Genomic DNA, 24,523 nt, shown 5'->3' with positions numbered 1-24,523 from the left:
GATTCCAGCAGTTCAAAGATTGTTTAATGCTAGAAAATCTATTAATATGTCATCAACAGAGCTCTCCCTCTTGGGAGCATGCTCACACCTTTCTTCCTTCTCAGGCATCCATCTCCTAAACTCTAAGGGTCCCCACGAGATATGCAACCAGGAAAGAAATGGATAGTGGCAGCCCGTCCCAGGCTAACCCCCTGAACCTGTCACCAAGGTCCCCTTTTCTCTGACTTTTCAATGAGCTAAAAGGAGCCCCACCTAGGTTCATTTCTTTCCTATAACATTTCTAGGGAGCCAAAGCAGCCCCTCCTAGGCTCTCTCCTATTGCTTCTTTTGTTCTAAGCCCTTCCTTGTTTCACTATCCCCAGCTTTAATAAACGTACTCTCATTAAAAAAAAAGTCATCAACAAATCAAATGAAAAAAAACTATATAATCATGTTAACAGATACCCAAAAAGCATATTTGACAAAATTCCAGAGCCACATCTAATTGAAATTATTTTAAAACTAAAAATAGCCCTGGCTGGTTTGGCTCAGTGGTTAGTGTCTGCCTGCGGATGCTCAATTCCAGCCAAGGGCGAGTACCTCGGTGGCAGGCTCAGCCTCAGTCAGGGCATGTGCAGGAGGCAACCAATCAATGTGTCTCACATAGATGTTTCTCTCCCCCTCTCTCCCCACCCCCCTCTCTGAAAAGCAATGGGAAAAATATCCTGGGGTGAGAATTTAAAAAAAAAAATCATAAAAACTAAAAATAGAGGGAAATTTCCTTTCTAGATGAAGAATATCTGACTCAAAACAGCCAGCCTAAAGGTAACTGCTATGGATGTTCCCATTAAAGTCAGAAACAAAACAAGAATGTCTACTGTTATAATCGTTATTTAATGCTGTTCTAAACATTTCAGCCAACAAAACATGCAATAAAAATTAAATAAGACTATTAGAAAACTATCATTCCTCATAGCTATCTAAGTGTTTCCTAGAATACCCATGCAAAATTACCAGGAAAAGTACTAGAATTAAGTAGATACCAGGAAAATACAAATGTATGATCTGACCAGAACTACTGCTGCTCAAATCTTTCCACGCCTCCATCAGGACTGCTTCTATCCTAGTATGAGTCATTCTCGTTTGCCAGGATTACTGCATCAGGCTCCTGAAGTAACTGATTCCTTAATTTCGACCTAGGGAGAGGCACGCCCCCTACAGGACCAAGCCTGGAACCTGGTCATGTACCCTGACGGGGAATTGAAACCGCCACCTTCTGGTGCACGGGATTACACTCAGCCAACTGAGCCACACCGGCCAATTACACAGTATGGCCACAGGATGTTTCTAAAACAAATCTGACCATGTCATTCCTTTGCTTAGAAGGAAAGCTTCCCATCATAGAGTAAGATCCAAATTCCTTACTACAGCCTTATAAATATGGCCCTATACGATCGGGCCTTATACAAATGCCATTCGTGACACGCTGGTCATACTGACTTTCTGCTTCTTACACACCTTTCTGCTAGTTCTTCACTTTGCTAGCACTGCACTTCCCTTCGATCTCACAGGGCTCCTTCTAAAATGTCAATCACATACTATCTTAAATGGTACCTCCCTAGAGATAACATGATCAATCGACCTAAAGTAGCCACCCAGTCACTATTTCCCATCACCCTATTTTAATTCCCTCCACAGAATTTAAAGTTCATGATCTGATCCTATTCCCTGCATGTTTATTATCTCCTCCCACAATGTCGCCTCCATGACAGCAAGAACTGTGTCTTAATAACTGTTCAACTCCAACACTTTAAAAGTGCCTGGCATACAAGTCACTCAATAAACATTTGAATTTTGGTTGTCTGTCATTCTCAATAAACTGTAAGCTCCACAAAACAGGAACTATGCCTGTTTTACTCACTGTTCTGTCTCCAGGACTCGGACAATAAATATCTGATTAATGAATGTATCCTTCTCTCCCTCCCTTTTAAGTCCCTAATATTCTAAGATTAGGCAAATTTTTTTGGTGACTCCAACACATTGTTGGCCTATATTGAATGTGTAGCCAACTAATACTGCCCTAAATGATTTCCTATGCATTGTTACAAAGTTAGATCTTCTCACCTCTACCCATCCATTCCCCAAATTCTACATCTGTGTGACTGACTTGTTAAGATAAACACAGAGCTTTAATAATTGAAGTTTGATAGCCCTGCTGAAATTAATCTTTAAAATGCCTTTGTCAGAAAACTTTTACAAGAAAATAACAAGTAAAGAAATCTTGAGCCCTAATCCATAAACTACATATGTAAGTAGCTGGGCAGAGAAGAGATCTTCCCTAAAATTATATTGGAGGGAAGAAAAAAAAAGAGGTATTAAAAGTTAATCTATCTTGTCAGTATAGAGACAAATGACCATTCTATGCTAAAACAGTAAAAACTAAAAACTAACAAAGCCACAAAAGGATTGCCTCTTTGGGGTTTAAGTTAAGATACTGGGTCACCATTTGACTACAGAGAGTTATTCATTATTTCCTGGTTTGTGGGCACTCTAAAAGTATCCAATTACTTCAAACAAAAGGCTACATCCTCAATTTTTTTATTTTGTTTTTATTCAAGAGTATACTCACAGGCAGCACTTTAAAATCAAGCTTTTAAGATAAAGGCCGAAACTTTTAAAAAATCTGCAAATATGACACTGCTAAAAGAATGATTGTCATAATAATTTAAACCCTAAAATGTCTTGTGGAGTTAAAGTCTTTATACATAGAATGTGTTAGATCGATATCGTTTAAAATAAACAACCAAAAAACCACAGATTATGGGCAAATTTGTCAATGAAGATAAACATCAGTTTCAGCCTTCCAGAGTATGAAAACCAGAAATTAATTATCTTGTGACAGAATATACACTGTGCTTCATATTTTAGAATTTAAAGATTCTTTCTCCATCAGCAAATCAGCATATCTTTGCTGAAGTTCCTTCTCTCTTTCCTGTTGTCGCTGAACATCTTCTTTTAGACACTTGAAGAGACAAAAATATTAAATAATTATTTCATAAGTAAGCACTGAAAATTAAAAAGGATCTTATGGTACTTTATCATCTTACAAACAGCTGAGTTCAGTGGTATTGACTCTTAGGAGGCAAGCATTGCCCAAAGAGAAACAAAAATAGCACCTACTTTTGCTATAAAACAAATACTACTAAGGCCCTTCTTTGATTAGTCAGATGACCGCCATCTTTTTGTAAAATCTCTGCTTCTATCTCAAATAAACAAACCATTATTGTACTATCAATACCAAAAAATGCACTTAAGCCCTGCCTGCATTTTATCTTGGCAGGGGCTATCATGCGCACTCAGGAAATCAAGTTAATCGAATGTGACCAAAGGAACTTGATGGTTTGGAATGACTACCTATATTCCCAGCACCCTAAATTACCAAACAAAAAGATACCAGTTTAATGTACCTTGGAGAGCTACATGAATGGGATACAATTTTGTTTCAGGGGGATATATCACAAGGGTACTTATTTCATTTCAGAATGTATCTTTATACAAAACAGAAAACTAGTAAAGGAAAAGCCTTTGCATCGCTGGTCTCCTATCTCCATCCACACCCAGGCAATTCTAGATCAGAAAAGCTTAGGCCCTCACTGGAAAAGGCCAGACAGTATCCACTTCAGAAGATAGCCAGGGAGGGAGGGAGAGGGGAGGGGAGGGGAGGGGAGGGGAGGGGAGGGGAGGGGAGGGGAGGGGAGGGGAGGGGAGGGGAGGGGAGGGGAGGGGAGGGGAGGGGAGGGGAGGGGAGGGGAGGGGAGGGGAGGGGAGGGGAGGGGAGGGGAGGGGAGGGGAGGGGAGGGGAGGGGAGGGGAGGGGAGGGGAGGGGAGGGGAGGAGGAGGGGGTGGGAGAGAAGAGAAAAGGGGAAAGCCCTGGAGAATTCTTGCAGCTCTCCTTCTAAGCCCTGCTGCAGGGCAGTAAGGACGTTACCTCTAGCCTCCTGGGAATTGCAGAGTCCTCATGCTTCTTAAGTTCTTCGAAGGTGCGTAACTCTAAGTAGGCCTGCTCAATCTGGTCCCATAAGTCGTTCAACTGCTTCATGAGCCCCATAGCACGAGATTGGTAACCCCCGAGCAAAATCTTCATCTTCTTTTCCATCTTTGCAGCTCTCTTGGCTTCTGTTGTCATGTGACCCCTGTTTATCTGGGGGGAGATCACATCAGCACACATGAGAAAAGCAGGCTAAACAACAGAACTGAAAAGGCAGTACTGGCTCAAAGTAGAAGCACAATAGAGTTCCTTATACTTCAGCTACCATAACACAAAATTAGGCTTAAGAAGGCTCTGTCTTGCACCTGAAGGGTTTTACAGGTTAGTCCTAAATAACATATTTATAGTAATTTCACCCATAATTCAATCTCAAAGCAGCCCTGAATGTCACAGTATGGAAAAACTAATCTCTACTTCTGAAAATAACTTCTGCTATCATTAATCTGCATTGATTCTGGAACTGCCAGCGACTCATCTTCACCACCTATAGCTCAAAAATGTACTTCTACATTATACTTGTACATTTTTAATAATTGTGATCAAAACATAACCCCTCAAATTATAAAATTACTAGATTATTTTTATAATGTAAAAATCCTAAATTTGGCATATAACCCATTAAGGAAAGAGAGTATCACATTTGTCAACACAATTTTCTTTTTAATTTTTAAGGAGTGAAAGGACATCATAAAATTAAGAAAAATGAGTTTTCTATAAATATATATATTGAGCACAGGTGGGCTTCCTCCTCAGATCATTCTAAAATTAGAGGGAAAGACTTAAAAATGTATAAACCCACAAAAGAACAAGAGAGGAGCAGTTAACAGAAGAAAGATTTGAGCCAGGCCGGGCGTGGCTCAGCAGCAGTTGAGCGTCGACCTAAGATCCTAGGCGATCGGGGTTCGATTCCCGGTCAGGGCACATGCCTAGGTTGCAGGCTAGGCAGCTGGTCAATGACTCTCTCATCATTGACGTTTCTCTCTCTCTCTCTCCCTCTCCTTTCCTCTCTCTGAAATCAATAAAAATATATTAAAAAAAAAAAAGAAGAAGAAAGATTTGAACAAAATTCTAAAGCTGATACACAGTCAAAGAAAGCCCCAGCTGAGAAGGTCTAAGGAAAGGTGGAGGAGAAGGGAAGAGGTGTGTATGCAGAATCCCACTGGCATAACATCCCATTGGTATATTCTGCACCCCACTTTAAAGTGACCTGCAAATGCTTGCTTTCAACATACAACACTTAAAATTATGAGGTCAAAGCCTTAATAATTATTAAATCAGGGTTGATTTCTTTGTGTGTCAGTTCCTCCTCTCCTCCCTCCCTCCACTTCTTCTTTCCACCCTCCCTCCCACCTGGTCCCCTCTCACACTGATTCCATTCCATCAAGTGGCCTCCATAAACAAAATTAAGTAGCTTCAGGATAAAAGATCCCCCAATGATACTCTTTAATTCATAATAACAAGATTGAGAGCACCCATAACAAAGGAGACAGATGACAATGTAAATACTTTTTTTTTCTGCGATACTAAATGTGGGGGGTAGCAGTAAGCAAGCAGAAAAGGTACCAAGGGAAAATGTCAAATGTAAAAGGCTAATATGAAAACTGTACATAGGATGTTTTTTAAATATTTATAAACAATATAATCACCAAAACTAATATATAGCTTTCCATGATAACTTTGAAATATACACTTCAATGAGTGATATCTAATTTAAAAATAAACATGCCAATATCAATGCTTTATGTAAAATCAGAATATATAAGAACACCAAAAAATAAAGTGTTCCTTGAAATATAGGTACACTTTTACTGGGAAAATGGTATTTCATTTTTTCCAACTCAGTTTATTAAAAGTCAAAGTCAGATAAGCTTTGGAAAGGGGAGCAGAGGAAGGACGTTACATGAGATTAATCTAAAATTAATTTAAGTAAAGCTCTTTTAAAACCAGTCGTATCTTCAGCATTTTGTAAGTTAATAAGCTTTCATTCCTCTGTAATTCACCTGAAGAATAAATCCATGAATAAATAGTATCTTTTATGAAGGAGCCATTTTCCTCTAATAGATAATAAATAGAAATACATTCCATGGCAATGATATATCTGCTAAGGGTCAGGGAATACCGGATGAAGAGAGGTGGCACAGCACAGGTGCTAAGAGTAAGTCACTCTTCCTACCCAGCACTGCCACCCAGATATTCTGAGCTGATACAAGTTATTTGACTTGTGTCTCTATTTCTCCATCAGTAAAATGGCAGCCATTGCTAAAAGTTATTATGAAGCTTAAATAAGATAATGTATGTGATATGAAAGCCTTTAGCTGCCCAGTGACTGGCACAGAGTAAGCAGTCAACAAATGTTAGCTCTGATTACAATTATTTTATAGACACTAAGAGTTTAAACATTTTTGCTCGCCTCTCTAAAAGACCAAGGGACTATAAATGAGGCTTTAAAACCTTCTTTATAATTCCAACTTTGATAAAAAAATGACATGGACCCCTTCCTGAAATAAAGCAAGGAAAAACACCTGTTCCTCATTTTAAGGGAGCAGTTTGCCTCCTGAGGACCACCACACCATGTAACTAGAGCACATCTTTTCAAGCCAGTGGTTTTCAACCCCTGCTAAACTTTAGAATTATCTATAGATCTTTAAAATCTACCAGTGCCAGTGTACTAAACCCAGGGACCCTTATTTAATGGTCTCAGACCTCTGTATTTTTAAAGCCCCTGATGATTCTAATAGACAATCAGCCATTGTCATTACAGAAACTAGATATCAGCTATCTTCTCTTAACTAGACCTACCAAAAAGTCCTCATACCCAATAACAAGTAAAAAATAAAACCCATGAGTTCCTTCTATTATAATTCAGCATGTTCTAAGAATACCAACATCTGATACTCTAATTATATGTGGATTCAAATACACATTCCAAAAACCTTAACAGCACAGAATTTCAAATTAATATATATTGGGGGGGGGGGAGGTTGCTTTTTTAAAATTAGTCACACAAATTATCATTTTCATTGGTTAAGATCATCCAATTAGCTACCCATTGCACTCCATGGATATTCAATTTCTAATCTGGTGTAACAACATAATACTTATGCTCAGAAAGTGTTTAACTAGTCATCAAGGCACATGCAGTATGATTAGTACCTTATATCTGTGAATTACCACCTCACACACAGTTGAGTCATTTATTATTCCCAATAAAACTGCAAAGTTGCTAGCTTCTATTTAACGGCAACAATTATATTTAATTTAGTTCGAGCTTTGTAACAGTCTTCTGGCTCAAATATTGTGCTAAGATTCCAAGTAAATATGGAAATAAATTATACCAAAAAAATTTTAAGTACAGAAAAAATTTAATTTAGTCAACTATATAAAGTTAGTCACTAAAAATATAAAGAAATGGAATACTGCTTTTAATATTCAATTTTAGCTTAGTTATCTTACATCTGCCATCTGATCATTAAAATGTGAAGGAATGACTGGATTAAGAAGAACAAATTGGTAGTTACAAAACAGTGAGGGGGAGGTAAAGCACATAACGGAATATAGTCAATAATACAAATAGCGAGACAACTGTGTATGGTGACAGGTGGGTACTGGAAATATTGGCGGGGAACACTTTGTGAAGTATATGGTGACTAACCACTATATGCTATACACCTGAAACTAATACAAAATAATATCAAATGTAACCTGTAAATGAAATAAAATGTGAAGGAAGATATCTGTATACACTGTAAAATGTTCAACCTATGACTGCTCAAGGTGCTTTAGGAGAAAAATAAAACCTACCCTAACCTGTTGGGCCTTTTTCCAGCCAATGCAGATATGGGAGAGAACTACCTTCAGAAAGTCCCAACTCCCCCACCCTACACGCACACACAGAAACAACAGTAGTGTCCAACAGAGTATAACACCTTATTGTTTATAAAGAAAGACTCGGGAAGAACCAGATTCTGATTTAACCAGATTCACATTTCTAAGCCTTTAAACACCACTGGCTAAAGGAGATCGCACGGCACCTTTTGACTGATTTAACAAAGGTTCTCAAAATAAATCTTTTTACTCCTTTTATGCACTTAAAGATACATTTAAAAGTCTTAAAACACCTAACAAAGTTAGTGGAGCTAGGATTAAATATGTTGCTTACTTGTCACCAGACCAGCCTCCCAAATATGGTTACAATGGAAGTTTTTGCTTTAAATATATATCAGCACTAAATGTCTAATAATAAAGTTCACTATAACATTACAAATTTAAAGCAGAATAACACTTGATATAATTAAAGCTGACTACAACCAAAATGAGAGAGAAAAATTCAATTTAAAAAAGGAGATGAATGAGAATATATCTACGTATGTGTAAGGAAACCAAGCTGACAAATTTCATGCACCATAACTCTGTTTTATAGTATGTCTGGAATTTGCTTCAAAATAATAAAGAAGAGGAAATTGAAGCAGTGGCTACATGAGTTGATGACTGTCAGAGCTGGGTGATAATACACAAGGACTCATTACAATAGTGTACTTTTGGCTATATTTTTAAATTCCCATAATAAAAGGCTTTTTAAAATTCAAATTCAATTTCTACTCTAAAGGTAATTATTTCAAGACTGCACACCACAAACCATGAAACATCAATACAATGAAATATAATGTAGACATTAAAATGTACAGTATGCCAACTATTTCAACACACCAAAATATATGTATCAAATGTTAAATTAAAATCCACAATTATGTAAAACCCATTTATACTAACCAAAATCAGACTGAGTCTTAATCTCTCTCTTAAGATCAACCATGTCTCAAATTTCAGACATTCGTCAAATTTTATAAAATAAAAACTCAGCCGCCCTGCTGCTGTTCAAGGTGAAGTTACTTTTTGATACCTCAAAGCATACACCAAGTTTACCCAATTTAGATAACACTAAGGATGAACACACCTGAAAGGCGTGGGAGAAAATTCCCACTCACTAAAACTTGGTATTTGCTAGGCACACAGTATCTCATTTAATCTTATATTATCTCAAACTCTTATTTCCGTGAGATAAAAACTATTCTCTACCCAAAATTTAATAGATAAGGAAATTTGATACCCAGAGAGGTTAAGTAACTTGCCTTAGGCCACACAGCCACAAGTGACAAAGCTATGCAGTTATGTCCTACTTAAAAGTCCAACACATTAGCCTACACCACTGCTAATAATGAAAGTCTTCCCTGCCTCAGCCCCGGAACTGCAAACATGCCTGAAGAAATTCAAGTTGTGGGACTAAATGGCTTAATGCCACCAGACAGTTCCCTGAAGAACAAATTATTCCAGACACATGTAAACAAAATCTTAATTAATGGATCTGCCCATCACGCTTCCCCTGACTTAACCTGTACATATCCATTTATAAGAATTTTGACACTTCAAAAAAGCTTTTACTTTCCCCAGCTTATATTTTTAAATTCATAATTCTTTAATTCTTAACAAGCTAAAAAACTAGGAGAACAATCATCTCAGAAAAATTTTACCAAGGAAAAAAGTTACTAACAACTTTTTAAGAAGTTGGGCAGACTATAACTCATGTAATTATTTGGAGATTTCACAACACCTAATCTTTGCCACAGACTTTAAATGAGAGCAAGTGATCAGGTTTCTTTCTATTTTTTTAATATTTATAATATTATACTATTAAATGAACAAAGCAGTATATGACGATCCCAATTTTAAACACTTCCCTCCTTTCATCCATACAGATGTGTTACGTACAGTAACCATTTTCCTATCACATTTAATCTTATATATTTGTACTCATACATATATATATACACACACACACACACACGCACAGATACACAAATACAAAATGTTATTTTGTGATTATGTCTAGATGGTAGGTTGTCTTCATTTTTTAAATTTCTTTTAAATTTTCTACAAAGTACTGGTATTATAGAAAAATGCCCTACAAATGTTATTTTTAAATGCATAGAAAAGAAACTGTCTAAAAAAGACTAGACAGAGACCAATGGAAAACTGATGGTCCCCAGGAGATGAATCAGTGGAAGCATAAGTATTTCCTTGGGTCATTACAAAAGGGGGCTGTATGGGACTTATAAAAGTAACTGTTACTTTCAAACTCACTAAATTTGTTAAGATTACTAAGCTTAAGTAATTCCAAAATAAACACATTATCCTTGGGTCTCCAATATTGTCTTCAGTTAAAGCCTGTTACAGTGAGGTTCAGAAACATTAAGAGCATCCCTCGCTGAAACTCTTGCTTAGGGACTCATAATATAAACTTATGCCACTGGAAAAAATATAGTCAACGGCAGCTCCACTTCCCGGTCCATTGTTAAGCAATATGATCCCGTAGTAGTAAAGATGTGGTTCAGCCATCAAAAAGTTTTCAAACAAGAGTCCATGAGTGTCTCTCCTTTTTCTCTATACTGCTTACTAGCATTAAGTTTTATCAGCAAACCTTCTCTATACTGATGAGATGCAGGTCCAAGTAAGTGATTGTCAGCAATTCTCAGATTGCACCCCTGCAAAACAAGCTAAGTGGTAGGCAAAACCTTACTAAACACCTTTCCAGAAACAGGAATGTACCAACAAAACAACACCGAGAGCACTTTACATCTGCACAAGTTAGGAAATGAAACACAAACTGCATGAAACAAATTCAACTCAATGCAGACGCATAAGAGAAGCAACATGGTTGTACCAAGATCTCTGGTCTAGCTCTCGAACTCTTACTAGGAACAACCAAGACATCTGCCAATGCCTTTAAGGGTCATGGCAGAGCAGAACTTGAGAAACAGAGCATTCCAAAGTTCTGGGGACTCCTCTCCTGCAGCCCATGCCACCCACCCACACACACACACACACACACACACACACACACACTCTCTCTCTCTCTCTCTCTCTCTCTCTCTCTCTCTCACTCACTCACAAGGGAATATAAGCCTACTGAGATACAACATATAGTCCTCCATCCAGAATTGCCCACCAACTTAATCCTTACCCCCTAAGTTTTCACTCTTTAAAGTATTAAGGGAATATTTTTCCTGTGTTAAAACATCTGACTTTATAATAGAAGTCACTGAGAAAATGGGATCCATTATGCAGCCAATTTTGCTGAAACATAACCATTCAGTAAATGCAAGGGTCCTCAAAGAGTTCTACAAATACACTGAGAAGAATTTTAAGTCTGTTATCTGTGTTCTTTAAGTTACTTTATTTCCAAGAAGTCAATGTTACATAATATTTCTTGACTAAGTTGACTGTGCCAGTAAAATACAGGGAGAAGTATTACTTCTGGACCTAGTTTCCACCTCTAAGGAAAGCCTTTCCATTTTTATAGCTAACATGACAAAATCTACTTTTCAGCCAAACTTCCTCAACACAGCAGTTTAGATACTATTTCAAATACTATTAAATTTAATAGCAGGCCTAAATTCAGACTTCTCATTTCACTTTTGCACCTACTGGAAATTATTTCACTCAAAATAATTATGTCTTCAGACGATTTCCTATTTCCACTTAAAGTGGAAACAAATTAGAACACTTCAAATTCTATTTGCACTTCCCAAACACAGTAATGACTCATTTATCTGGCATCGTCAGAAAAGGAGGTTCTCCACATGAAGCCTTTTCCAGATAACTGAAGTCCAAAGGAGTGGAGAGCTCATCTGCCTTGTTTGCTGCTGTGCCCCCAGGGCCTAGAACAGGGGCTGGCACACAGATGTCCAGTAACATTCACCAAACATGTGATTAAATAAAGTGCTAAAGCTCTTTTCTTTTTAACCATTTGGTGACAACTTCTCTACAATTACAGCCATACCTCTTTAAAAAAACAAACAAAGCAATAACATAACACTGAACAGAAATTAAGCTTTTCTTATTTATTTGGGGGTATCTCTATAAACAGCAACCACTCTACCCTCCTACATTATAATGCCCTCTCAAAAGCTATTAAAATTCACACGGCTTTTTGTCACCATACTTAAATGGCATCAACATGCTAAGCTTTCTAACTTTTCCTTTTCTGATATTAGCTGTCATTTCTATTTGCTGTTCCTGCCTTATTTTACACACAAATGTCTGACAAGGTTCTAAAGTTAATTCTGCCTCCAAAGCAGAATAAAATACATGGACTTGGTTATAATTCAGAAGTCTTTTCCACTTACTTCTGACCTGTGTCTACATTCTGATTCTATTTAAAAGACTCCTTGCACCACCCACCACATTCTACATAAAATCTGAGATGGTTCTATTAGTTTTAAATGAGTATCTTAAGGATTTTCATTTAAGTTCTAAGTTTCAAATATTAATCATGAGTAATGGTTCAAAGACTAGCTCCAATATAAACCTCCGGGTATATTTTTTAATCCATTTAGGAGACACCAACCACGACAAAGCTGGATTTCATCTTGCTTGATATGCTGTGATAGGGCCATAATTTAAATTCACTGTTCCAAAGTTCATGGCAGCAAAAATCAAACACACTGGCAGCCATGGTATACTGTGCTTACACAGAAAAGCATATCTCCCTGAACCTAAGAGTGGAAAGGATAATTTAAGTATAGCATTTAGTTTATATAATACAACTGGAGTTTCTTCCCCACAACAAACTTTGAATAATGTTTATAATTTAGCAATCAACTGAAATGATGAAAGAATTACCACAATTGAAATAAAATATTTATGTATTTCAAACCAGTAGAATTGTGTCTTCAAAAACTAAAATAAGCTAAGACAAACCTAGTTCTGAATTAGGGATGGATACAAGTAAAACGGGGGATTTGTTTATTTGGGTTTTTGAGTCTCTTTTCTTCTTTTTAAAGATTTAATGAACTTTCATTTGAAATAAGCACAGTTTACTAAATTAAAGGATTTGATTACATATTCTTTAAAAGTAACTAGCTGGGTAAACAATACCCAGGAGTCAAGAAAAGAAAAATTACTTCAAACTGTTTTATGAATATTCTTTCAAAATCACCAATATTTCAACAAAAATAGTTCAACGGAAGATTTCAGTTCCTGGTACTGAACTGAACAAAGAGAACCACATGTTTTTAATGGTTGCTCATAAACGACCCAAATAAATCTCCAAAAGAACAGCGATGGTTCTTTCTGTACTTTTCCCTTCAAAACTCACAAGACCAATTCAACATAGAAATAAAAATTACTGTACTTTATGGCACCACTCACTTTGTGACACATTTATTTGCTGTCATGAAAGTTAGTGCCTCAACAAAGTAATTGAGATTTAGGGAAAAACTTTTTTTTACATTTTTAAACAGCACAAAATGTCCTTACAATTTGAGGCAGGAAGACTTTACCCACCTCAAATGAGAAGATTTTCTAACTAAGTGAGAGACCTAAGTATTTATATATAAATGTTACAAGAAAGCTTTCCAAATAGCTTTCCAATCAACTATGAGGCTGACCTTAGATCAGAATTACACTGCTAACTACCATTTATAAGAAATGAAGCCTACACAACAGAAAATATAACTTAAAATTTAACCACTGATGTTCTATTTTCCCTCTGTGAATTAAAAGAGAGCAACAGCACCCCCTGCTGGAAGTTAGTAATACAACCAGAATAAGCAGCAACACTGGACTGCTAGAATTTCATCCAAGATGAGAATGACTTCAAAAACAAATTCTGATTTCCCACTAAATGATAAAAGAGGTTCACGGGCATCAGCCATCATGTGCCTATACATGTGATATTAAAAGTAAAATTAAAACTTAGAATAATTTCAAATAAAAATATACTGCTTTTTCTTCTTGGATGTGTCTCCTTGGGCAAGGGTAACAAAATAAAAAATAAGGCTTTTGCACAGTGAAGGAAACCATCAAGAAAACAAAAAGGCAACCTACTAAGTGGAAGAAGATACTTGCGTGGTTGTAATCCAAAATATATAAAGAACTTATAAAACTCAGCATCAAAAGAACACATAATCCAATTTAAAATGGGCAGAGGACCTGAACAGACATTTCTCCAAAAAAGCCATACAGATGGCGAACAGACATGAAAAGAGGCTCGGCATCATTAATTATCAGGGAAAGGCAAGTAAAAACCACAACGAGATATTCTCTCACCTGTCAGAATGACTGTCATAAAAAAAGACAAGAAATAGCTAGTGTTGGTGAAGATGTGGAGAAAAGGAAATCCTTGTACACTGTTGGTAAAATTGTAAACTGGCACAGCCACCATGAAAAACAGTATGGAGGTTCCACAAAAAATTAAAAATAGAAATACCATACAATTCAGCAATTTCAGTTTGGGGCATTTATCTAAAGAAAGTGAAAACATTAATTTGAAAAGATATACACACCCTTATGTTCACTGCAGCATTATTTACAATAGCCACAATACAGAAGCAACCTAGGTGTCCATCCATAAATGAATGGATAAAGACAATGTGAGATTTACATATATATACAACATAATATTACTCAGCCATAGAAAAGAATGGAATCTTGCCATCTGGGGCATGGATGAACCTAGAGGGTATATGCCAAGTAAAATAAGTCAGAGAAAGACACTGTTTCACTTATATGCGGGCTCTAAAAAACTAAGCAACTGACCAAAACAAAGCAGACTCATACAGACTGATAGATGCCAGAGGGTTTAGTGATGGGAGGATGCGTAAAAAGGTGAAGGGGATTGAGAGGTACAAACTTATAGTTATAAATAAGTCACAGGATGTAACAGAGCCTAGGGAATACAGTAAATATCACAATAACTTGTACAGTGATAGATGGTTACCAGACTTCTCATAGTGATCACTTCGTAAGATACATAAATAAACGTCAAATCACTACACTGTATACCTGAAACTAATATAATATTGTATGTCAACTATAATTAAAAAGACCTTTACATCCCAGCCGGGTGGCTCAGCTGGGTGGCTCAGCTGGTTGGAGCATCGTCCCACACACCAAAAGGTTGCAGGTTCAATCCCCATTCTGGGTAGGAATTAAAGAATTAAAGAAAAAAAAAGATACTGCTTTTTCCTGTTCATGTTCCTAACCCCACACAGTCCCAAACACCCCAGTAAATTTTACCATTTTTTATTTTAACCCTAAATAAAAATTGTTTCAAATATGCTTTCTGTAAAGAGAAACTGGCAATCACATAAGAGAAAATTGAGGCTATTTTCTGCATGTGATTGCATGAAGCACCCCTTCCTCCTTCCCACTCCAACTTGGCCTCAGAAACATCCCCAAAGACCACCATTAAGAATCCACAAGGCAGCCTAGTGGTCCATGAACCACAATTTGCATGCCACTGGCAAAATGCCTACACGGATTCTGAAATTCAAAAAATGCAGACAATATTAAGAAACCACATGTCATGAAACTACCATCTGGTACATTTCAACATTTTCAGAGATATGAAAAATCATGGAAGCCATTGTCTAGGTAATCCAACTCAGCGCTCTATACCAAACTCACAGGAATCAGAGAATGAACAAAAGGTACTCAAGTTTTATAAATGTGCTCTTTTGGCTCTAGAAAAAAGGCTCCTTGGTACCACTGAGTTTCCTTCTTAGAGAAAACAAGCTACTCTAGCACTGATCTACACTGTTCTGAGTGACTAGTGTTAACTTCTTGGCTCCTTGCTCCATCTAAAAGATTCTGTTGACCTGTGGCCAACGTGGAGGACACTCTTCATCATGAAGGCCAGCAACTCTGAAAATCCAACAAAGAAAGAAAGCCAAAGAGGATCAAACACTTCGGTATAGTTTTCCCTCAAGAACTGCAAAGGCAAATCACCTCAAGTCTATTTTTCTGAAGTTTCCAGTGGTATTACTTGGTTCATTATTTTATTTTATTTTTGTAATATATCTTTACTGATTTCAGAGAGGGGGGAGAGGGAGAGAGTCATTGATTGGCTGCCTCCTGCACGCCTCCCACTGAGGATCGAGCCTGCAACACAGGCATGTGTCCTGACCAGGAATCGAACCTCGATCTCCTGGATCACAGAGGTCGATGTTCATCCCCTGAGCCACACCGGCCAGGCGGTTCATTATTTTAATCAAAGTACATTTAAATTAGAATGTTAAAAGGATACCAACCTCAAGCCTCTTCTCAAGTGACTCAATTCTGTCCTTTTTGCTTGCTAGGTTGGCCCGTGTATAGCGGCTCTGCCCAGGGAGATACAAAACTTGACTGTAGCATTCCTCCCACACCTGGTTATAAGCTTCACTTGAGAGTTCTCCATGGCTCATACCTTGTTTTACCACTTCCATCTCCTGTGCCAGAACATCTTGGGCCTGTTCAAGATAATAATTTCAGTAAGTCTGAGTACTAGAAAAACCTGCCATCAACGGAGAGCTTTAAAAGACTAGTCTTTCCTCCTTCTTTGGACGAAGGCAAGGAGTTCTAGTTGACTGGTTGCTTCTTGGAAGGGAGAAACAACACCTAAGCAAAATGAATAATGAAGCCTGTAAGCCAATGCAGACTGGTCTGAAAAGTCAAGCACCCATATAGCCCCAATAATATAAACATCCTTTGCCTTCACTCATTATAGTAACAGCTACCATTTCTCAGATGTCTACTGTGTGCCAGGAACTGGATTTAATGGTTTTACCTATATTACCTCCAAATAATACAATCATCTTAGAAAGCAGCCAATATTAATCTCATTTTAAAGTTGATGAAACTAAGGCTCAGAAAGATTAAAAGGCTATTCAAGAACATATCATTAGTTAGCAAGCAAGGCAGGATCATGACCAAGCCAAACATCACTTGAGTGAACTTCCATTCTACCATCCCTATCTACACTTAGGACCTCACAGGATCATGAAAGGGAATTAGGCAGTTTTTTAACCCAGGCCTTTTCTCTCATTTGAGAGAATTTCCCTGACACTGCTAGAGAATGAGATTGGGGTAAGAAATCAAATAATGATGGATCACAAACCAGCTTTAGTTCACTACTAAAGAAACAGTTTAAAATGACAGAATGAGGGGGAGTTGGACAAGCCTGGGTTCAAACCACAGCTTTACCATTTTAAGTAGTTGTCTGGACATGCTTAACATCTCTGAACTCATTTCTCATCTCTAAAATGGGGATAATACACAGAGCGCCTAGCCCAACACTAGACTGGGTACCGACTCTGTGAGCATACCACATGGACTTCTTCCAGCCCTCTGCTTCATGGCTCGTGAAAAACTGACAACCACTTTTTGTGCTTTATAGAAAGCTCTCAATCATTCTAACTAGAAATCATTCTTACTATCAGAAAATAAACAGAGATCAAAATACATAAAATTAAAGAGAAATGATCAGCATACAAAAAATTTAAACAAAAAACATAAAAAATGTCTAAAGAAGATAAAAAATTGATACTTTTAAATAATACCTCTTAGACGAAATAACAGAAACCAATTTTAACATAATGAAAATTTGACACTTTACTGTAAGAGAAATGGTATTCTACTCTGCAACTGTACATAATAAAAGTTTACAAGTTCAGCTCTTATAGTTATTACAAGAAAGTAGAGCTAAGTTATCTTTAAACTGCCCATAAAGGATCTGCTAAGTAAACAGCTGCTTCAAGTTCTTTTTGGAACAAACAGGATGATAAATAAATAAAATGTGGGAAAATATTTAAACTAATTTAACGGTTTTAAATAATTACAAAGCACTATTTACAATTACTACTTTCAAAAATTTTATTAGAATGTATCCCCTACAGAATCTCTGAGAGAGAAGGAGGGAGGAAGGGAGGGAGGGAGGGAGGGAGGGAGGGAGGGAGGGAGGGAGGGAGGGAGGGAGGGAGGGAGGTTGGATGATGTGAGAAACATCAATCAGTTGGCCGCCTGTATGTACCTGACCAGGGAAAAAACCTGCAACCTAGGTGCGTGCCCTGACCAGGAATGGAACCCACAACTTTTGGGTGTACAGAATGATGCTCCAGCCAACTGAGCCACACTGGCCAGGGCAAATGTGATCCTCATTTCAGGTGTCCATACATACAATTAATTTAGAAAACCTTATTTCCTAAATGCTATCTTCCCTCATGTTTTTACTCTAAAAAGAGAAAACTGTTCAGGTATCAAGTTCATAGTCTAATTCTCAACCCCAGTTCAATGATCAAATGTGCCTACCACAGCACAGGCACTCAACAGATGTCAGTTTCCCACTGCACTTATTTTAAAGAAGTAACTCAAAGTTCCTCATAAATTAGGGGCAAATTTTGAAATATAAATCTAAACCCTCCTCCCTTTCTCTATTTTCTAAAATTCCTATAATAAACATGTATCACTTACAAACATGTATCAAGAATAAACATGTATCAATAAGAAAAAGACAAAGAAAGAAAAAGAAAAAGGGAGAGAAAAGGTGCAGGAGAGAAAACAGAAAAAAGAATCGTATTTGTTTTCTCCCAATTATACATTTGCACATTCCAATCAATGCCCCTCAGGGATAAACACTAAAGAAAAAAGACTTTTAAGCTACTGACCACTCTGCTTCCAACCATGAAACCAATTGTACTTTCTTACACCATTGTACAGATTTCTGTTCACAATCACAACTGTTTGCTCTGTCAGAGGAGAAAGAATACATACAGAGGAAGAGGCAGGACAGACTTTATGCAAAAAATATTTCTTTCCTCATCCAAAAGGACAGGGGAAAATCATGTGAGGGAAATAAATTCAGTAAAAAATATTTCCTTTCTTTGAATAGGTAAAAAGTTTAATCTGTAAACATTTAAATATAGTATTTTTTTTTATATTAGTCTAAATAAGTGCGGTATAAGTATTAAAGGCATTCGATTCTATTCAGAGAGCAGAGTTAAAGTGAGAAAACAGCAACTGTAGCAACTGTCAATCAGGCACAAACCCATTAAACAAAAACACCCTGCCACCAGAGCCAGTGTTTAATAAAGGTCTATCACTGAACATAACACTTAATAGGAACATTTATCTCCTAACCATGTCAGCTGTTTATGAATATCAATATGGGAAAAGAAGTTAATATTTGTCTGTGATACACAGTATCAACCAACTACTTAAATCTCAAGACAGAAATATTCCTGCTCAATCATACCTTCTTCAGCTCTTCTTTAGCGAACTTTTCATAAGGGTTATGTTCCAGATAGGCAATGTGCTCTGAATTATTGGTAGCAAATCCTACAGTTTTTCCTTTTTTATTTCCAGATGGTTCATAAGGGTGATGTAGAAGGTCATAATGAAGCATTGTGATCATTTCTTTTTTTATTAGTTCTTCACTTTTCTGTAAATCTGTTAACGGTGGTTCTACATTTAAGGGTCTTAGAATAGTTTCATTAACCTAAAATTGTAAAATAAGTAAAATTACCAAACATATCACTGCAACAGATTAACATTATTACTTGTTCTAGCATGAATTAAATAGCAGTTATACATTTTCAAAAGAAATCCTTTTTTTTCCTTTTTAAATTCTTATTTACCAGTGACTAGATCTGGGAACTGCTTCACAATATTCCAGAGTAGATAAAATTTTGTTTTATGGACTTTATGAATGATATTTAAAAAAGCATCAATCACATGAAAAGAAACTTAAAACTTTCTCAGCCAAAAATTCTGCACTTACTTCTGATGGTCTTGGAAGATCTTTTTGGACAGCTTTGTGCATTCTCTTCATTTCCTTTACACGCTCTGCATCTCGTATGGCCTAAAAAATTATGTTGATATCCATTACTGCAGTTATACAGTACTCAACACATTTCAATAAAGTTGAAAACACTTTAATCTATAAGAACATATATGTTCAAGAGCTAAAGCTACAGACATCTGTAAGTTTGTAGAAAGGCCATACAAGGCAACAGAGATTAATTCATCTATTCATTCACTCAGTAAAACAGAAACTAAGAACTTCCAACATCTACTAGAGTACTCTCCAAATTTATATGCCTGTATCCATCGGATAATTATCCTTTTCTTGTATAAATCAGAATCCTAAACTTCGAGTGGATTATTCCTCCTGCAACACAACCCTTTTTGTCCACCCCAAAGCTACCATTATTTTAATTTAAAAATCCAGCCAATGAGTGTAGTTTCCTGATCCTCAAATTATGAACAATATGGAATAACACATTAGAATTTCACACTATTTCTGACTAAATGTATCTCAAAGTAACTAAGAGAACTAAATACAAAAAGTACTATTCTGTATTCCCATCTAAAAGCACATTCATGTTGTTTCCTCTAAAATATGATTTCCAGTGATATCATTCTCACTGCAATCCCATGAAATTATTCAACTTCTAAAACCATCCTGAACTATACTGAGGAGGAATTCCTGAAAGGGAATTCACTCGATCTCAGTTTTAGTTCAAGACTCACCACTTTCCAGCCATGAGACCTGGGAAAGTTAACTTAATTCACCTGAGCCTGTTTCCTCATTTCTAAAATGAAGCTAATACAGGTACTTATCCTATTTACATCACATGTGAGAATGAGAAAGTAATTAACTACAAGACATATTAGTACAAAGCGTTACTATTATTATTCTGGCACACTTTCTCTAAATTTCCAAATCCACATTTTTTTATTAGTTTACACTGACCTAAAACCATTTACTCAACCAATCCAAATGTACTTGTTTTTAAGACTGATCAGTAACACTTTTTCTTGACTAGAGTAAAAAGCAATGTCTAAAAGACTACTGTGTATTTTAAGAAAGCATAATGAATTGTACAAAGGGTATTTAAACTGACATATATATATACATGTTAAGAATGCCTACCAAGATATTCTGAGTATATCATTAATTTTGTGATTATATACTATTAACAATATAAGTAATTTACGGTAATTCTTTTAAATACTGAAAAAAACTTTTAGTAGAGATCTTGAGACATTTAATGGCCATTCTTCATTCTTTCAGCCCAGTGACACATTCAGCAAACTCACACTTCCTTCCTTTCCAGCACGATGACCCACCTGCTTTCGTGCATCCACATCAGCAGCATCTTCAATGTATGTATCATCTATTTCACGGTCTTCCAACTCCTTCTCAGCATTTTCTGGTAGAACAATTTCAAAGTCATTCTTAGGGGCAGGAAGACCCATCAACCCTAAACGGAGGTGTTCACGAGACTCTCTTTCCTGTAGAAAAAAATTAGTCCTTCTCAATTCACAAACATTAAGTATTCAACCAATACTTTATGAGTTTCTAAAAAATAATCAGCCTAATTTTAATTCTAGAAAATGATCCCTAACTTCAGAGCTGAGAAAAGTTTTTAAATTTCTGTTTCTTCCTTACATTAAGACAAATCAATTTGAAATCAGTGAAGTTACTCTGGGATATTCTAATAGAAGACTTGGGAGTACTTCTGCAGGGGCAAAAAATGTCCTATTTCTATTTAAGAAAAACATTTCTGACACAAACTTAACAGCAAATAAAAGAACAAGTTCAAAAGTTACTTTGTCTTTGGACGAATAAAATCTAATCTGAAAAATATGCCTGAATTTGGGTGTGTGTTTGTGTTTAATAGAAAGACTGTATCATATGCCAGGCTAAAAAACAGTCCAATGTGCTCAGTTTTCCTCAGTATATCCTTGGCTCACCTTTCCAGTTCACTCCCCACTGCTTCATTATACCTGTCAGGTGTAAAAACCAGATGAGTTGCTAAAAACATGCTCCACACATACTCATGCTGTGGCCTCCATCTGGGACAGCCACCACCTTCCTTCTGAGCATACCTCGTCAACGAAGGTTTTCCTAATACCCACCCAACAAATATTATTTCTTTCTTTGGCCACCCTATATAAGCATACTGGTGCTTACTTTGTTCTTATATTGCAATTATTTTTAACTTGGTTTAGTACTGCCAATCTCTCCAGAGTATAAACTTCTTTAAGACAAAGAACATCTTTACTCAACTTTAGATCCCCTGAAGTGTCCAGATCTGTGCTTTGCACACATTACATTCTTCATTTAATTCTTATGTAGCAATTCAGAGTTAGCATTAGTTAGTATCAATTTTGGCATTAAAAAAAATCTAGCCCAGCCAACATGGCTCAGCAGTTGAGCATCAACCTATGATCCAGGAGATCAAAGTTCAATTCCCATTCAGGGCACATGCCTGGGTTTCAGGCTCAATCCCCAGCAGAGGGTGTGCAGGAGGCAGCCAATCGATGACTCTCTCTCACCACTGATGTTTCTATCTCCCTTTCTCTCTCTCTGAAATCAATAAAAACATATTAAAACAACAAAAAACTCTAACCAAATCTATATAATAAAGTTAGAATTTGTAAACTGAAAATGGGCCAACATCATTGGAACTTATTATAAAAATAAATACCTCACAATGATTTTCTGTGGCATCACATAATAAGGCAAAATAGTGATGTAATAAAAGCAGTAACATGGGCAGAGCGAAACTGCAACTTTTATAATTACCTTTCTACATCACCATGCAAAACATATGAAAAAAATCTTCACTAAGATCAACAATGAACATCAAATTAACTTGGCTTTGAGATATAGATGTGTCCTTGCAGAAGTACAGAGCTAACAAGAATCAAGGGTCTAAATTTGATTTGAGGCATTCGAAACTAAAGATTTATTTTACAGAAATAAAAAAATTTTAAATAAATGTGTCATTCAAGAAAGTATTGATTAGTAAATGATAAAAATTAAAATCATAAAAGGTACAAGGAGTATTACTATAAACATAATCAATACTCACAGACATATTAAGAAAAAAAAGGCATATGAGATTAAGTTTCCCTTCTTAAGTACTGCAAATTATTTTTCTTTTCTGATATCCATAGGTGTATAGATTCTTAAGATATATGTAATATGCATTGACTGGGGAGGGAGGAAATTTTAATTTGGCACTCCTAAGGTATAAAAAAAATTAAGAGTATTAAAAAGGAATTGACATGTACCATCTGCTTCACATAAGAGGGATCACTGTAATCTGCCATTCCATCCTCAGGATTAATGTTTAACTTGTCTCGAAGAGGAGTTCTACCCGGGGTGGAGTTAACAACTGGTTTGGGAGTTGTTCCACTCCGGGGAGTCAGCCCTTCAGATCCATGAGAGGGAGTCCTAGAAAGACAAAAATTCTAATTAATAAAAGTGCCACTTTTATTTGTATTGTGCTTTCAATTGTTTTTCACTTAAGTTATTTTACAAGGAACGCAATAAAGACTCCAGAAATTCTGTCTCCCTACCTGGTTTTAGGATTAGATCTCTAGGTTAAAATAAAGGTTTGGCTCAGCTAGCTTATTATTTACACAGAGTATTTTTATTTTAATGACTTCAAATAAAGGCATTACATGTGACATTTCTTGCTTTCCTAAACTAGATCCATCAAACATCTCAACTTTTTCTTGATGCAGTAGGGCGGCTAAGAACACACAGTGGCCAGAGAGGAGAGCCATCACAGTCAAAGACCCCAGGCTCTCAGTTTGAGTTGAGGGTCTTCATCTGGTCATTTCTATGCTCCCTGCCTCTACTGGCTATCACATCATTACCATCAGTGTGCATACTGTAAGTAGTTCCTCTCCTCATATTTTCTTTGGAATCATATCTAAATATGAATAGTTGTGAGTGAGAACTAAGAGAATCTCTTAGGAATAAAGTCCATAGCCTTTGCAACTTAAATTTTAATTGTCCAAAGCCTTTTTTTATTTTGGTTGCTTACTTCCTGTATCTTGGGTGTGTTCCAGACAGGTGATGCTGCCAGACAGCTGCTCCCCAGAGGTGAAGTGAGGTGTTATCATACAAGACATGGTCCCTGCCCCCAAGGAGCTTACAATCTAGTTGAAAGACAAGACATACACAGGAAAAGAGGGATTAGGCTCTCTTACAAGCCTTGCAAGAAGTGTTACTATATAAGGATTTGGCTGCCAATGTTTCTTGATCCTGCTGTCATGTATGGCTCTAATAGCCATATGCTTCCCATCTAAACAACCAGTGGGGGAACATATCCTAATGTTTAAAATTAAAAGTAAAGCTCTAGCTGGTTTTGCTCAGTAGTTAGAGCATCAGCCCTCAGAAAGAGGGGTCCTGGATTCGACTTCAGCCAAAGGTGCATACCTCGGTTGCAGGCTCCAACCCCAGTTGGGGCAAGAGTGGGAGGCAGCCAATCAATGTTTCTCTCTCTCCCTTCTACTCTCTCTGAAAAGCTATAGAAAAAATATCCTCAGGTGAAGATTAAAAAAAAAAAAAAGTAAACCCCAAGTATTTCCAACCTTTAAAAGCTTAAATTCCATTTAATACAACTTGCTTCTATAATGTTTGTATCTTAAAAATTCTTTAAAATAAAAGAACTGCAAACAAATACTGAACTCTGAATTATAGTTAATGATATAAACAAGGAAGTGTGAAATAAACTGATATCTGCAAATTACTCTGAAATGTATTACAATAAAGTGGATTGACAGATGATGGATGGATATGTGATAAAACAAACACAGTAAAATGTTAACAACTAGTTAGAATCTAGGTGGTAGGTATGGGGAAGTTTGCTTTACCATTCT

At 36.6% G+C, this 24,523-nt stretch overlaps 1 protein-coding gene across 1 annotated transcript in view; it reads right to left on the bottom strand.

Moving 5' to 3' along the window:
* Positions 1-854: 854 nt before the first annotated feature.
* The window catches only part of CDC5L (cell division cycle 5 like), a 43,043-nt gene continuing 19,374 nt past the window's right edge, over positions 855-24,523 (bottom strand). The window contains exons 10-16 of the mRNA XM_081141569.1: positions 22,925-23,087; positions 20,972-21,136; positions 19,620-19,700; positions 19,095-19,337; positions 16,117-16,314; positions 3,968-4,180; positions 855-3,001 (exon numbers count right to left, since the gene is read on the bottom strand). Coding sequence (XP_080997695.1) covers positions 2,897-3,001; positions 3,968-4,180; positions 16,117-16,314; positions 19,095-19,337; positions 19,620-19,700; positions 20,972-21,136; positions 22,925-23,087 — 1,168 coding nt within the window. The 3' untranslated portion in view covers positions 855-2,896. The remainder of the gene's footprint in view (positions 3,002-3,967; positions 4,181-16,116; positions 16,315-19,094; positions 19,338-19,619; positions 19,701-20,971; positions 21,137-22,924; positions 23,088-24,523) is intronic.

This window comes from Miniopterus schreibersii (genome assembly GCF_964146895.1).
Source record: "Miniopterus schreibersii genome assembly, chromosome: 6".
NCBI lineage: Eukaryota > Metazoa > Chordata > Mammalia > Chiroptera > Miniopteridae > Miniopterus > Miniopterus schreibersii.
Note: the sequence above shows the minus strand (reverse complement) of the source record. Positions and strands in the feature narration are given on the sequence as shown.